The sequence below is a fragment of the Esox lucius genome, chromosome 4 (genome assembly GCF_011004845.1).
Source record: "Esox lucius isolate fEsoLuc1 chromosome 4, fEsoLuc1.pri, whole genome shotgun sequence".
Taxonomy (NCBI): Eukaryota; Metazoa; Chordata; class Actinopteri; order Esociformes; family Esocidae; genus Esox; species Esox lucius.
Window position 1 is genome coordinate 17,834,178 of NC_047572.1, and position 18,115 is coordinate 17,852,292.

Sequence of the window (18,115 nt, forward strand, 5' to 3'; positions counted from 1 at the left end):
ATTGAAGGCAGGCATGTTGGTGGGGTGAGTGTGATATCAGATGCAGAGACAAAAGCTTTATTCAACTTTGAATCCCTTAGGTGCACAGGTACAGATTACTTAATGTTATTAGTATCATTATTACTAAATAATTACTGAAAAGTGTAAGTCAGTCTATGATAAACTATTGCTGATACAGAGCAGACAGCAGCAGCAGGACAATGGACAGGAGGATAAACAGATAAATCAGATTCAGACCGGGAAAATGTCCAGGTGACTTTGGAACAAGCTATAGCCTGAAGACATAAAAATGTAAGTTCATAGAACAGATACACAACATGGCTTTATATTTCATCAGGTATTTGCTCTCACCAAACCTGACTATTAATATTGAAAGCATCTTCACAACTGGCACGGTTGTACACAACACTGCCATTCCTTACAACTGTGCCAGTTTATATTACTTGTGGGTTCTATGCATTCTATAAATCGTCAGAACCCACAAGTAGTAAAAAAAACTTCTGTCAATAAAAATGCTAAACAAACTTTGCAAAATGTTACTGAATATTTCCTGATAATTAATTATTTAAAATAAAATCCATTGTTTTGTTACTTTTTGACCTAATTGTTGGAAATGTGTTGCAGTAAGAACTATGAATTCACCAAACAACTCATGTTGAGAAATTGACTATGGTTGTTCAATTCAAAGACAAAAAAGCCGCACAATTAGAATGCCATTTGAATGCAAACATTGTTTTGTTGGTACTGTTAAACTATCATTCCACCACTACTGCAGACACATTCTCAACAATTACAAACATGACATATAGAGTACCTTCTTCAATTGTTACCCATCCTCTATTTGATATTGAAAGAAATAAAAACAGTTTAATCAGTTTAATCTAGGGGAAGGCCTCCAATGCCCCTCAAAAAATATTAATGTGGGGGTCAATTACGTTATTTCAGTTTTTAAGAAAATAATATTGAATAAACATAACAACACTTTCACTGTACAATGGTACCAATTCTCACACGTCTGTCTAAAATTGCTAGCTATTTTCCCTTCCAGTCACTGCTACAAAAACATTTATGTATACAATACATTTTACAAACACTTTTTTTAAGTATCTAAAATAATAAGTAGTGCATTTTACAAGGAATAATTTAGACATTCACATTCAGGACCAGTTGGTCCAAACATAATCCAGAACAACTTGATAATATCTGGAAATCCAAAGCCAGCTATTTCCATTTCTAATTATCCTTCAGCTGGTCCACATTAATGTACAGCTCCAGGGGGAAAGCATGTACAGTGACAGAGTTAAGTTTTTTAGCAATTGTCTTTAAACCTAACAAACATTAAAATAGTTTCTAATTCACCCTATAGCAAGTGAATGCATTCAGAAGAGCAAGACAATTTGCTAGACCCTTGTTACACAATCGCAATGTATTTAACATTGTTTGCTACTGCACTGCTAGAGGTGGGAATGTGATTTGCTTGCTAGGAATGGGTAGTAAAACAATTAACCTGGAGCACATCCCTATTCTGACATACCACTAAAACGCCTAATTAGCATTGGAGCCAGACCGAGATTCATTCACATGAGAGCAGCATCAACTTACATACAGAATCAGTCGAAATGCACTGAAGCAACAGGCTTCATCAGAACACTGTCAGTGTGACTGTACCAATTAGCAATAGTCCAACACAATGAATATCCACTACTACAACCAGTGTCGCACAGGGGTTTCTTGAGACTTCTGTCCTGCCTCAGGATTTTACATCAGTGTAGACTCTAATCACTGTGTAATTAGAGACAAGTGTGATGTTTAAAATTTATATATTTCTTTCCCCCATAGCAGCATGCAACACTTAAATACCTGCTGATAATACTTAATGATGAAGAAAGTGTTGCCTTTGATTTTGATACATTTAGTCAGAACCATTGGGACGATTATATTTGCTTTAGATGGTTAAGATTCCATCTTTGGCAACAGACTTTTATGGGAAAGGAGAAGGTTCCCCATGTTGTTCATAGCATACAACAACTGGCACCACATTCCCTGTGGTACAATACATTTGACCACAGTCCATATGGTTCAGGTCATAAGTAGAGCACTATAAAGGATGCACTGTAAATAATAGGGTTCTATTTGAGATATATTATCTAAACCTTGAACCATAATAGCTTAACATCTGTGTAACAACGGATACATTTTCTACTTGGAGATCCATTTCTTTCTAGGTCTTATTAAGGGTTGAGAGCAGAGGAGTTGGGTTAAATTGCTTGCTCAAGGCACTGCCTGACTGCAATTTGAATGGGATAATTAGAGGCAACAGATAAAGCTCCTGTTTTCCACCACATCCCTTCACTGGCACAAATAAAGGGTTAAAATATGGTCTAGTGAAGCTGAGAAAGTTGGAAAACGTTAAGCTAGAGGGCTAAAGTAGAAGTGAGTGGGCTGCTACATGTGGTACAATAGGTAGCTGAAGGACTCAACTCCATGCTGTTATCTTTCTGTTAAAATGGCCTTGCAACAGCCTTGGAAATGGGAGAAAGAAGAATTACTAAATCCCAGATGGCACTAGTTCCTATTTACAGACGATGTATCTTAATTTGAGCCAGTTTCACACAGAAATAAAATACACCTACAATAGAAATTTGATGGATCTGTGGATTGCCATTTTTTGTAATGATGTGCTTTCTTTAATAGGTCTTATATTACAAACTTAAGACCTTTAAATCCTGAATACACTGCAAATCTGTACTTCCTGCTGTGCAGGAAAATTCCTGCATCAATTTGATATGATAATAAGATATGGCATCTGTGGTGCAGAGCCATACAAAGTTCTCTCTGCGGATCATTAGGCAGCTTTTCTGAACTTGCTTTTCAGATGTTATACTTTTTTATGCTATTCCTCCATTCTGTGTAATAAGTTGTAGTTCTGTAGAGCCACAGTAGATGCTCTCCTCTTCCATTAGTTCTGTGAATCTGTTCCCCTTCTCTGCTAGCTCCTCAGCAGAGTGAGGTGGTGTACTGAATCTAGGTGTGATAGATAGGCAAGCCCTACAGGTGATTCATGCATACTTAACACTATGCTACTGTCGCCGATTACGTTTGACAACAAATGCAAATATTCACAAATCTAGTCACTTCAGAAATGCCTTCTAGTTTAACCAGTTGTAATCGAATCACATATACATATACATATATATATATGTATAATGCAATGTAATAGACCTTCTACTTAAAAGAGGTTTGCTATATTTACCAGAAACTGGGGTATCCGGTGCCCATTTCGATCCCGGGTGCAGCGCCTGAAATGAAGCGCCCACCTCGTGGCAGCTGGGACTCACAGGTACCAGTCCGCCGGGTTGAGTGGACGGTAGACATAAGACGAACAGAAAGAGCGCACCAGACAGCGGAAAAACGGCCATAGCTCAACGGTTCAAAACTAAACCGAACTGTAAACTCGGTTAATCACTGCAGCTTCTCTCATAAATATGAGTACCAAAGTTCTGACTTGACGCACAACAAGATAACTAGTACTCATTAACTGAACAGCACTCGTAGACTGTGAAAAATGCCGCTCCTGGGTTCTATTTAATAAGCATCCTTCCTCTCTCCCAATCAAAAAGAGCACCGAGGTCGCAAAACTGTATGTCCTCCTGGGATGCTATTGTATGGCATTTTCCTTAAACAGTTCCAATTCAAGTTATAACAGAGACTCGCATATATGATGTATTCACTGCTATTTACATAATGTTCCTAGTATGGCAGAACAGCGGTTTTGATAAACTTGCAAATCTCCCTCACTCCTAAAGCCGACTCCGTCATAGTGGACGGAAAAGAACTGAATAAAGACGACGCACTATCGCTCTTAAGAGCGAGCGACACAATCCTGCATCGTGCGCTTTAACATTAGAATGCGCACATATTATAAATACAAACTAATGGTAATATAAAACATTAGATAGCTAATATGTATATTATATAAAGATATTCTAAGCATATTGGCTGAAATGATAATCAATTTACGATCAGTTTTGTTTTTTGGCTTATAAATGTCAGTTAAATTGTGATTTATGTCTTTTTATAACAATACATTTTCAGTTTTGTTAATTGTGCGCATAATGTAGATGGAAAATAAAACTTGGATTAAATGTAATAAATTCAGTGATGTGCCTATTAGACACTGCCAGCTACAACGTATCCACTAAACAATAAAAAACTATCAGTCAAGCATGCATTTCCATATGAAAAAGAATATGCTCACATGCAGAGCCAACGGCTTAATATTTGTCTAGGACACTGGTCCTAAATTGGAATAATTATTTAATTACTCTTATGAGTTCTTCATATCCCCAATACCATACTGACATGGTAGTGTCATAGACAACTGTTTGGCATGCATCACTTCTAATTAACTCACAAAACAATAGTTCCAGATAGATATGAGGTTCGGCCATAATACATTTCCTACTTTATAAATCATATATTAAACAGGGCTTCCAAAGTGTGGAAAACAATGTAACAAAGTGTACAAACACTGTATTCCTGTTATATGTAAGATGTTCTGTCAAATACTCAGGGTTTAGTTCCTGCCTTTCTCATGTCCTTGAGGAAGTGTACAGCAGCAAGCCAGATGCACTTGCTGCCATCTAGTGGGGAACTCATGCAGCAAGGTTATTTCCACACTATGGTTATCTAATGAATTCAAACTTTAACACTGATGTTGCTTTTGTTAAGGTAAGGAAATTACATAAAATAAATTCAACAATTTCAGCATTTGTTTTTAATATGGAGAAGGAAAACAGTGAGTAAATGGTACACTTCTGCTGCTCACAACATCTGGCTGATTACAGATGGATACCGTGCAATTTCTTTTGTCAATTTTGGACATAATTAAAATTGCTAAGTCATCCACCCGAAAACAACAAGACAAACAGAAAGCCAAAAACTGCTTTCCAAGCTGACTCCTTCTTCCAGCCCACACAACTAACACTTCCATACTTGCAATCACTGAAACCAAGCCCACAATGACATCTGGTATGACACATTACCTTCTGCATACTCTAGTGAAACAAAAAGCTCTAAAAACATAATAGAGCTTTAAATAACAACATGTTAAAGTACAAAGGGACATGGGGAATAAACTCTTGATAGGTTTCTCAGTTTGGTGATTTTCTCAGGTACAAAGAGTTTTGCATGGATTTGCACAGCAGGAATTTTCAGAAGCTAAAAGCAATCCTGCAAAACTCACTGTAAACCCATGATGTCCCATTGATGAATTTGTCCACGGTGGTTTCAGTGGTGGGCTTCAAAGAGTGGGTGACCGGCAATACTTGAAGTGCACACACTGCAGTAGGTCCTTTTAAACTACCTGCACTGTGAGCACTTTGGAACTGCCTGGACTACACAGTGGAATCAGAGAACATTCTATGGCATTTAATATCCTAAAGAAATGTGGCACCATCAACTCTAAAAAAAAAAAAAAAAAGGCAAAAAAGACATAAAAACAATGCAAATAATACAATAAATACACAGTGAGACAGTGGCATTTACTTTGTATACTTTAAGTATTCAGCATGCATAAATTCTAATTTTTAAAGATATAGCTAACAGGTCAGAAATTTAAAAGTGATAAAAAACCTTTGTAAACTGTCATTAAAGATCCAGAGTTGGGGGTATAATTCCTCCAGCCAGAAGGAGCAACTAGAGCAGTAGATACTAGACTAATTCACTAACTACACTAGATGCACCTTAGCTGGAGAATTATAAAAGTGTGGTTTTGGAAAACAGTCGATTTTTTGTTAAATACGTTTTGGATGTTGACAACCATTTCTGCGACATAGCTATAAGAAGAGGGGAAAATTTTTTTTAGAATCCTAACTATGAAATTATAAAAATGTGACTAAATGAAAAAGAACAGAACTATTAAATCAACATAAAAGTGTGTTTTGAAAAATCTCTTACCATAATACACATTTTAAGATTATTGCAGAATTGTGGCATAAGCAGGGGTGAAAATGCATTGCTTCATTTAAATGTGTTAGTTATTTGTTAAATTGAAATACAATACTCTTCCAAAAAATTTAAGCTGGTGGGAACCACAGAAGGACTTTGATTTGCTCTATTAAACAATATTCAAAACCATTGGAGTGGGAGTGGAGGGCAGGCGCCATGAGAAATTCAAATGATTTGTATTTATGTTGTGGTACTGTGCAGGGGTCTAGCTTAATCGACTGTACTGTTGAGGGAAATAACTGATACATTTAAAAGTATAGCAGTTGCCTGCCTTTACCTCACCAGCTGATTTTTCTGGAAAATGTATTCCAAGTATACTGAAGAATATTATTTCCACAGCCAAAATGTCCCATAACGTGTCGCTTGTGTAAAAGACTAAATTAGCATACAAACTTTCATACTGTGAATTGGAATCTAAAAATAAATATGCTATAGTTACTACTTATAGGTAATGAATAACACAACAGGTGGCCTGTTAAGACATTTGGTTTGTTATTAAAAGTATTTACGCCCACATTCCTGAACATAACATTCACTATCGAATTAGCCATAACAACGCGTCGCTAACATTTTATCCGCTACAGTTTTGGTTACACGCGTTTATTACAATGTGGCTCAAAGTACCCGTTTCAACGACACGCTTACAATTTTTTTTTATTCTACAAAATATAATAACAAAATACAAATAAGCTTCTTAACGACCAGCTAACACTTAATATATATATATATATATATATATATATATATATATATATATGATAAAGCTTTTGAATTACTGATATACAGTTTAAGATGTAGAGCATAATCTCTATTTAGCTAAGCTTGTGTGCCCACACACAAAGCATGACCATCGTAAGAAACAGGGTTTTAAACTTTTATTCGACCGAGTGAATAAAACCAAACTGACACTGTTAAAATACTCATTTTGATTATTTTAAAAAACATAGAATATTGGTTGTTTGTTTTACCTTTAGGTAGTTTTGAATCTTTACTGTTCGGTGAGGTTTACGAAAGAGGCGCGAACGTATAGTCATGTGATGGGGCATACTCGAGTCCCCTGCTCCCCAACTAAAAACTCCAACTTAAAAGGCATGGGAACCACTTCCGCTATTACCCTCAATTCCATTTAACTGTAGCTTAATTCTTTTAGGACTATCTCTTAGTTGTAGTTAAGACAACTAATGTTTTTTTTATAAAAAAAAAAACGTTCTCTGTGGAAGCAACGCTGCAAGTAGTAGCCTAACGTTTGTTTACACATTTTAAAAAGTTTACCAACTATTTAGAAATACTTTATTGAATAGGTTAATCAATATGAATTACTACGTTTTGACCGTATCTTATATTATCTTTTTAAAGCAATAGACAAGCACGAAATATCCTTTTAATTATTTAAATGCAAAACATATCGTATAACTTCTAAATATAATGAAATATGTAGACACAGTAGGCTTCTGGAATAAGCCAAATATTTCACGAATAACCTGTGCTAAAACATGGTAAAAAACAACAATTTATATGCATTTTCGTATTAAAAAAGTGTAGCCTAGGCCAAGGATACAAATTAAATAAGGGAAGTTGAGACATAGGCCTACCTCATTTGGCAGCCTGACTTGTGATGGCGCATTTGATACAAGCGCAGCAGCTATCCCGAAGATAAGCGAGCTGAGTAGGCTAGTGAGTGTAACGTACCTTTCCACGCAGATTTTTGTATGTCCATTCATTTTGCCTTTCCTGATTTGACAACAAAAACGTTTGTCATGCATGAAATTGAATGAGCATCTTTTTTGTTATTTTCTTCTCTGTGTGGGGGTGGGGAATTAGTGCAGACCACGCATTACCTTGCAGTTATATGCGCTTATATATGTTAACCCTGCAATTGATAAACAGACTATTTACAACTTTCAAACACGAACTTAAATTAAGTGTTTACCGTAGTTTTGAAAACAACTCAGGGTTTCCTTGTCTATCTCGCTGTGCCCACCATAAAATCTTGTGGTCAAAGAGACCCAGAGGGTTTGTGACCTGTAACCCCATGTAAACCCTACCCCCACATCTTATTTCGCAGTCCACACTAAACCGGTTTAAAGAAGCGCACTTATCGGCGGCTTCAAATAAACCAATTCCCTCAACATTCCCGCGTTTTAGAATGAAATCTTGGATATATTGTGTAAATTGTAGGCATTTTCTTAAATTATTCAATGATTATATCTTAAGTGTCGGTTAATAGATGTTTCGAGATAACGTTTCACTGATTGACCAGCATCTCAACCTAGCCCATTTTATTTGAATGTGACGGTATGCTACTGTCCATGAACTTTAACCCACTTGTAAGACTCGCCTGTCTGAAAACATTTTTATTGACTCATAATTTGTCCTGTGCTGTTTGAGGAAAAACATGTGAATTATAGTAGATATGTAAATTTACTTCAATAGATTTTCTGAGATAAATATTGAACTGAACAAGAATAAATGTTGAATCATGATAGCTACAGTACAGACTGGATCTTTAAAAAAAGTCAAGTGTTCTGCAGTTGTTTGCGTTTAGGTTTATCTATTGCTTTGATTTAGGACTATTCTCAATGTAGCTCATGTTGATCACATAGTCTATGTATATTTGATTTAAATGAATGAAGCCACAACACATTTTTCATGTTTACACAGATAGTATTCTTTGCATCTGATTATTTCCAATAAAGTAATTGAAGTTAGACTAAACGCTAGGGCTTACTGCTGTGGCTTGCTAAGTCAAAGTACCCATTACCAGGATTGGGAAACACTTATCTATGCAATTCAAAAAGAAGAGGAAGTTAAACTATTTTGCTACTGGCATTATTTTTGCACCAAACCAACTGACATTATTATGTCTTTTTTTTATTTAGACGGAAGAAAGGAACAACAAAGTGAACCATTAGAAATACTGTACTGTAGCTCAGTGATGCTATACAGCCAAAACAACAGTAACCCAGTCAAAAACAAAATTTGTCAATCTATGGTTAATTTGTTATTCTTTCTTTACCATAAATTAATATCCAGAGTCCCTGAATGGTGCAGCGGTAAAATTACTGCCTTGCAGTTAGGTGCATCATTGCAAGACCAGGGATTGAATCTGCCCTGTGGATGAATGGAAGTGAAATTGGCTAGTATGGCTGGGTTTGCGATGGGGGTAAGCTGGGGCTTAGTAGACCAGGAAGTATTTGCTACCATATATCCGCTAGAGACAGAAATTCACCCAGAGGCCCTGAAACAATTTACACTACAGTATGCCGAACCCCTGGCTACTGTCAGTATATCATGACCAGAATTCAAACTTCTGGCTGCAAACAGACATTACTGAAACACTTGTGACACTATTGATGTTTTAAATGTTAAGGTCTCATTGTGCCAATCTATAAATTTTTCTTTAATGACACATATTAAACTTCAAGAAAATTCTGTGTAAATGTACTGTGCCTTCAGAAAGTATTCAGACCCTTTAATTTTCTTAATTTTGTTGTGTTATTGATTTAATTTGTACTTGGTTAAATGTTGTTATACCCCATAATGACAAAGCAAAAACCCATATTAAAATTGTGTGCCAATTTATTGAAAATATAAAACTGAAATATCTAATCTACATCACTATTCAGACCCCTTATTGAGTATTTTGTAGAAGTGCCTTTGGCAGTGATCATAGCTTTGAGTCTTCTTGGGTATACCTCTACCAGCTTTGCATGCCTGCATCTGAGCAATTTCTCGCATGTTTCCTTGTAGATCTTCTCAAGCTCTGTCAGATTGGATGGGGACTGTTGGTGTAGGGGTTCAAGTCCAGGCTGCGTGATGTCGTAATGGAGGAGTGGAAGAGGACTCCTGTGGCAACCTGTGAAGCTCTGGTGAACTCCATGCCCAAGAGGGTTAAGGCAGTGCTGGAAAATGATGGTGGCCACACAAAATATTCACACTCTGGGCCCAGTTTGGACATTTTCACATAGGGGTGGACTCACTTTTGTTGCCAGGGGTTTAGAAATTAATGGCTGTGTGTTGAGTTATTTTGAGGGGACAGCAAATTTACACTGTTATACAAGCTGTACACTCATTACTTTACATTGTAGAAAAGTGTAATTTCTTCTGTGCTGTCACATGAAAAGATATAATCAAATATTTACAAAAATGTGAGGGGTGTACTCACTTTTGTGAGATACTGTACTTCACAAAAGTGGCCTGTATGAGTGCTTGACAAAGAAAACCTCACATCCAATCTCGGCTTGAGTTTGCCAAAAGGCAAATTCAGAACTCTGCTATATACTCTCTATTTCCTAATAAGGCTTTATTGTACTCCATGGAATATGCCTTAAAATGTTTCTTTAAACCTCTTTTTTTGATTGGGGCTTTAGAAGAATCTTATTTTGGATTTGCTTTGAATGTTCATTCATGATGTCTTTCTTTAGGAGTGCAGCGCACATGTTCTGCCAGTGTGACTAACAAAGAAAGCAAAGAATAAAGGTACATTAGTCTTTTTAAATATATATTAGACTGGTCTCGGTCTCTCTCTCTCTCTCTCTCTCTCTCTCTCTCTCTCTCTCTCTCTCTCTCTCTCTCTCTCTCTCTCTCTCTCTCTCTCTCTCTCTCTCTCTCTCTCTCTCTCTCTCTCTCTCTCTCTCTCTCTCTCTCTCTCTCTCTCTCTCTCTCTCTCTCTCTCTCTCTCTCTCTCTCTCTCTCTCTCTCTCTCTCTCTCTCTCTCTCTCTCTCTCTCTCTCTCTCTCTCTCTCTCTCTCTCTCTCTCTCTCTCTCTCTCTCTCTCTCTCTCTCTCTCTCTCTCTCTCTCTCTCTCTCTCTCTCTCTCTCTCTCTCTCTCTCTCTCTCTCTCTCTCTCTCTCTCTCTCTCTCTCCACATACACTCACCTAAAGGATTATTACACCTGTTCAATTTCTCATTAATGCAATTATCTAATCAACCAATCACATGGCAGTTGCTTCAATGCATTTAGGGGTGTGGTCTTGGTCAAGACAATCTCCTGAACTCCAAACTGAATGTCAGAATGTGAAAGAAAGTTGATTTAAGCAATTTTGAGCGTGGCATGGTTGTTGGTGCCAGACGGGCTGGTCTGAGTATTTCACAATCTGCTCAGTTACTGGGATTTTCACGCACAACCATTTCTAGGGTTTAGAAAGAATGGTGTGAAAAGGGAAAAACATCCAGTATGTGGCAGTCCTGTGGGCGAAAATGCCTTGTTGATCCTAGAGGTCAGAGGAGAATGGGCCGACTGATTCAAGCTGATAGAAGAGCAAATTTGACTGAAATAACCACTCGTTACAACCGAGGTATGCAGCAAAGCATTTGTGAAGCCACAACACGCACAACCTTGAGCCGGATGGGCTACAACAGCAGAAGACCCCACCGGGTACCACTCATCTCCAATACAAATAGGAAAAAGTGGCTACAATTTGCACGAGCTCACCAAAATTGGACAGTTGAAGACTGGAAGAATGTTGCCTGGTCTGATGAGTCTCGATTTCTGTTGAGACATTCAGATGGTACAGTCAGAATTTGGCATAAACAGAATGAGAACATGGATCCATCATGCCTTGTTACCACTGTGCAGGCTGGTGGTGGTGGTGTAATGGTGTGGGGGATGTTTTCTTGGCACACTTTAGGCCCCTTAGTGCCAATTGGGCATCGTTTAAATGCCACGGCCTACCTGAGCATTGTTTCTGACCATGTCCATCCCTTTATGACCACCATGTACCCATCCTCTGATAGCTACTTCCAGCAGGATAATGCACCATGTCACAAAGCTCGAATCATTTTAAATTGGTTTCTTGAACATGACAATGAGTTCACTGTACTGAAATGGCCCCCACAGTCACCAGATCTCAACCCGATAGAGCATCTTTGGGATGTGGTGGAACGGGAGCTTCGTGCCCTGGATGTGCATCCCCCAAATCTCCATCAACTGCAAGATGCTATCCTATCAATATGGGCCAACATTTCTAAAGAATGCTTTCAGCACCTTGTTGAATCAATGCCACGTAGAATTAAGGCAGTTCTGAAGGCGAAAGGGGGTCAAACACAGTATTAGTATGGTGTTCCTAATAATCCTTTAGGTGAGTGTATATATATATATATATATATATATATTATTTTTATTTTTTAATATTTAGTTGTGTTCCTCTTCTGTCAACCCTGTTACTTTGATAGAAATCCCTAGTTATATTATCTGACTATTCCACAAGTCACACTTCAGGAAGTGATATCAATTACCTATTTGGAAAAGCATGGCCTGAGGAGAAATAGGGGTCTTCTAGTAGTTAAACTAGATGAGGCTGTTTTGGACTCTACTGAACAGGTCTGGATCTTAAATTAAACTTCTAAAACTGACTACTAAAAACAACAGTATGTCATGAAAAAATCTTAGTGAAAACCTTTAAATATTAAACAAAAAAAGAAGGTAAAAATCATGTAATGTAAGTTACACACATCTATGTGTGGTTTAAACCTGTTTTTTTAAGTGCCTAAATTGCAATTCCTTGGTGAAATCGATTAAAACAAGTATTTTCTTTAGTGTTTGTCATTTCAAATGAGCCTTTATGCACTAATGAGGATTTCATAGTCAATAACATGTTAGACTTATTCAAAATCTTTGCTTTTGACATTTTGAAATATGAATTCAAAGTGAAATAACAGGGTTGACATCGGTGCATCAGTGTTAATAATCTAATTATAATTAGAAAAAGACATTCTGACGTGGCACTATACATTTTTGACACGTTTAAGGATGTCCTGTCAAAATTCTAACGAAATACCAAAAAGCCCAATAAAACAACTTTGAAAACAAAAAGAATGTCCCAGTTAAACAACACTTTCTGAATTGTGATATACGATACATTTTACATTGGCTACATTATTGGCTACTAAACAGAGGCGTCATCAGAACCAATCTAGATAGCTAGATTAATGCATTCTGAAAGTCTCGTAACATCCCTGCTAAACAAACTTCGAATATAATTTACAGTGGTAATATGCTTACGCATTGGAATATACCCTGCACTATAATTAAGTATTGTTCACCACTGAGCTGCGCTTGCCGATCAACTTAATGCCAATGTGTTAAAGTAAACTGCCTAATGGTTTAATATGCTCATATCAGTTTAACCTCTTAGTTGTGTGTAATATCAACATCTGGAGCTTTCAAATTTGAATTGCCCATTCAAAGTGCCAAAAGGGGACCTGTAGGTATTCTGGCCATGATTTTAATCTGTATTTTTACTTCCAATAATTTATTTGGATAATATGGTTTATAGATTTTTTGATTGGGGGAGAGTGGGAAAAGTTAATTTAAGGGACATAGCCCCCTAATCCCTTCTATAGAATGAACAGGTCATGCAGCATCTTTTACGCGTCACATTATCACCTGCAAAAATACAGCTCCACCTGCAAAAACCAAGAGACCACTGCAAATTGAACGCTTCTGTTCCTCAATCATAACTTTCCTTCTTAACTTTTTCAGAAAAGAAAGAAAAAGGTGCAGAGGTCTTATCATTTTTTCCGGGGGTTGTATGTGAATGTAAGGTTGTTTTGTTCTCATAGGTTTACTTGTCATGGGATGGAACTTTCTTGTCAATCCAAGTACCCTCTACTCAGTGGATGACTCAGGCTGTCTGAGGGGCAGGGGCAAAACATTTTATGGGGCACCAACCTACAGAAATCTGTGATGCATTTATGTTGAAACAGTTCCAAAACCTGGATTAAAATTGAGAATGAGCTGTACAGTTGAATTCAGAAGTTTACATACCCTTAGGTTGAAGTCATTGAATTACATTTTTGACCAATCCACAGATTTCATGTTAACAAACTATAGTTTTGGCAAGTCAGTTAGGACATCTACTTTGTGCATGACACAAGTAATTTTTGCAACAATAGTTCACAGACAGATTACTTCACCTATAATCACTATATCACAATTCCAGTGGGTCAGAAGTTTACATACACTATGTTGACTGTGCCGTAGGCTAATTGACAATATTTGAGTGAATTGGAGATGTACCTTTGGATGTATTTCAAGGCCTACCGTCAAACTCTTTGCTTGACATCAAGAGAAAATCAAAAGAAATCAGTCAAGAAAATAAATTGTAGACCTCCACAAGTCTGGTTCATTCTTGGGAGCAATTTCCAAACATCTGAAGGGACCACATTATTCGGCAGCATCATGTTGTGGGGGTGCTTTGCTGCAGGAGGGACTGGTGCATTTCACAAAATAGATGGAATCATGAGTAAGGAAAGTGATGTGGATATTTTGAAGCAAGATCACAAGCAAGCAAGTTTATTTATATAGCACAATTCATTCATAGAAGCAATTCAATGTGCTTTACAATGAGAAAAAAAATGCTATAGAATTAAAACAGTCAGATTGTTACAATTCTCTAAATTAGATGTCTCCAGGGGGACTGCATGAACTTCAACCCCCCCGGTATCTCAGTCCTCGCATTCCAGCACTAGGATGAACCCGTCAGTCCATTTGGAAGATAATCTTTGACATTAGTGTCTTACTTGGCTCTCTCCAGGGGGACATTTATGCCATGTCTGTACATGCATTTTATATTCATTCTCAATGAATTACAGTTCCCATAACTGTTTACTGTCCCACACCTGTATCTCAATCCTCGTGCCCCAGCACTTGGATAAACTCATCAATCCTTTTGTGAGAAAATATCCTAAATCGATGTCTAAACAGTAGCACAAGAACTTGCATTATCCATCCTCCGCAGATTATTACATTTACAACTCCTGATGCTTGATTTATACACTAAAAGCACCACTTTAAAATCTATTCTTTAACTGACTGGAAGCCAGTGCAAAGATTTAAGAACCGGAATGATGTGCTCCATTCTCTTGGTCCTGGTTAACATTCTAGCAACAGCATTCTGAATGAGCTGCAGCTTTTTTACAGTCTTTTTGGGGATTCCAGTTAAGAGGGCATTACAGTAGTCAACCCTACTAGGGATAAAAGCATGGATGAGTTTCTCTTGGTCTTTTTGGGACACCAGGCCCTTAATTCTAGCTATATTTTTAAGATGGTAGAATGCTGTTTTGGTGACCGCTTTGATATGACTGTTAAATTTCATAGGGTCTGAGTCTATCAGAACACCAAGATTACGCACCTGGTCCCTGGTTTTTAGGGCCCGAGAATCCAGCTCTTTACTAATACTAGTTACCAGTTTATTTTAGTTGCCAAATTGTTTAATTGTAAACAATTGTAAACAATAACATATAGAGATTGAACAGAAGCAGTCCGAGAACCGATCCATGGGAAACTCTGCATGTCATTCCCATCCTATCAGATTCATGATTAGCAATGGTGACAAAGTAACTCCGGCCATCCAGATAAGATCTGAACAAATCAAGGACTGTCCTGGAGAGTCCTACCCAATTTTCCAGACTATTTAGAAGTGTTCTATGATTGACAGGGTCAAATGCTGCCCTGAGATCTAAAAGAATTAGAACTGTTACTTTATCTGAATCAGGATTCAGTCGTACATCCTTTTAATCTTTAATCAGGGTTGTTTCAGTGCTGTGGTAAGGTCGGAAGCCTGACTGAAAAGTGACCGCTTGAGTTCACAAAATTGCTGAGTTGATTGAAGACAACCTTCTCAATGATCTTGGCTATAAAAGGGATATTTGATACAGGTTTATAGTTGTTCAGTATAGATGCATCCAGTGTTCTCTTTTTTAATAGGGACTTAATGGTAGCTGTTTTAGAGACGTTGGGAAAATGCCTGATTGCAGAGAGCTATTAACTATTTGCTGTATATCCATTGTTATAGAGTTATTTTATTTTTTTAAAGGTATGATGGCAGTGTCGAGAAAACGTGAAAGCTTTAAGATGTCAAATTGTTTCTTCTAGGGATTTTTGATCAATTGTATTAAATTGCGACAATAACCAAGTTATGTCTTGGTGGTCATAGTGACGGTACAGTGTCCCTGTTAGACTGTGTAGTTCTGATGGTCCGTCTAATACCTAAAATGTTACTTAAAGAAACATGCAAATTCATTACATTTCACAGTGGACACGAGTTCTGACGCTATCTGCTTTAGGGGGTTCGTAAGCTTGTCGACCATGACAAATAGAATGCGAGTATTGTTGATATTCTTGTTGATCATTCCTGATACAGTGGGGAGAACAAATATTTGATACACTGCCGATTTTGCAGGTTTTCCTACTTACAAAGCATGTAGAGGTCTGTAATTTTTATCATAGGTACACTTCAACTGTGTATCAAATACTTGTGACCTATAATGTGAACAATTCAATTGAAAAACAAACTGAAATCTTCAAGGGGGAAAAAGGAAAAATAAAAACCTTACAATAACATGGTTGCATAATTGTGCACACCCTCTTATAACTGTGGATGTGGCAGTGTTCAGAACCAATCACATTAAAACTCATGTTAAATAGAAGTCATTACACACATGCCATCATTTAAAGTGACTCAGACTAATCACAAATAAAGTTCAACTGTTCTAGTAGGATTTTCCAGACATTTTTTAGTTGGATCTCAGAGCAAAAGCCATGGTCCACAGAGAGCTTCCAAAGCACCAGAGGAATCTCATTGTTGAAAGATATCAGTCAGGAGAAGGGTACAAAATAATTTCCAAGCATTAGATATACTATGAAATACAGTGAAGACAGTCATCAACAAGTGGAGAAAATATGGCACAACAGAGACATTAGCAAGAACTGGATGTCCCTCCAAAATTCTAAACTGGTCAGGGAGGCTTCCAAGAGGCCCAAGCAACATTAAAGGAACTGCAGGAATTTCTGGTTACATGTGACAACAATCTCCCGTATTCTTCATGTGAATGTGCTATGCGGTAGTGTGGCAAGACGGAAGCCTTTTCATATAAAGAAAAACATACAAGCCCAGCTGAAATTTTGTAAAAACAAACATCAGGTCTCCCAAAAGCAGGTAGGAAAATGTGTTATGGTCTAATGAAACCAAGGTTGAACTTTTTGGGCACAATTCCAAAATCAATCAATCAAATCTATTTATAAAGCCCTTTTTACATCAGCAGTTGTCACAAAGTGCTTATACAAAACACCTGGCCTTAAACCCCAAGGAGCAAACAACAGTAGTGTTGAATTCCAGTGACTAGGAAAAACTCCTTAAGAATGCCAAAATGTAGGAAGAAACCTAGAGGACCCAGGTTCAGAGGGGTGACCAGTCCTCTTCTGGCTGTGCCGGGTGAACTTATTAAGACTTATCCAGGTCGGAATCATGACCAGATGGACAAACAAAGGGACACGGGGGAGGGGGAGGTGTTAGCACAGTGGCAGCTGAAATTGTAAGATATCGTTTTGATCAGCAACGGGTATTTCAAGCCAGAGACTGGGAAAATTCCGAAAATGCATTCCTCATATCAACAAGGATTTAAAGTGGCGAAGGAGAACTTAGTGGAGAAGGAGAACTGACCCTACTACCCCAGCACAATAATATCACAGCGTAAAACCTTGGGACTGAGATGGGGGGTCCGGCAACACTGTGGCCCTATCTGGGCGAGGCCCTGTGCAGGGCCCAACAGGAAAGAAAATCAATCCACCCACATTGCCAAGCATCAACCGAAGGGACACCCACCAACCGCAACCACCCTGAATGAGGGCTGAGTATTGCCAGCAGAGTACAGCCCAATTGCACAAGTGCGCAACAGAGAGACAACAACAAGCCAGTGACTCTGCCCCCGAGGGAGGGCATCCCAGTGGCGATGAGAGCCCGCCTGGCAAGACAGCAAGGGTAGACAGTATCAAGCCTTTCTGGTCACCTTCACACCCCTGGGCCAGGCTACACCTAATCATAGACCGTGCTGTAGAGATGAGTCATGCATTTCTAACCTTAATTGTCAAATCATCCCACAGTAGTGGAGCTCTATGAGAAAAGGTCATGTCTCCAGCTGTTTGTTTAGAAATTCTAGGTACAATTAAAAGGCCTGCATCTTGTGATCATAGGTTACGTGTAGGTATGTATGGCTGGATCATTTCAGTGAGGTAAGTAGGAGCAAGTGCATGTATTGATTTATAGGTTAACAATAAAAGCCCTAACCCTAACAGGCAGCCAGTGTAAAGAGGCTAGTACAGGA

General features: G+C 37.9%; 1 protein-coding gene across 1 annotated transcript in view; it reads right to left on the minus strand.

Moving 5' to 3' along the window:
• Nucleotides 1-3,838, minus strand: part of gpc3 (glypican 3) — a 153,323-nt gene extending 149,485 nt beyond the window's left edge. The window contains exon 1 of the mRNA XM_010897797.3: nucleotides 3,254-3,838. Within this exon, the coding sequence (XP_010896099.1) occupies nucleotides 3,254-3,419 (166 nt within the window). The 5' untranslated portion in view covers nucleotides 3,420-3,838. The remainder of the gene's footprint in view (nucleotides 1-3,253) is intronic.
• Nucleotides 3,839-18,115: the final 14,277 nt, after the last annotated feature.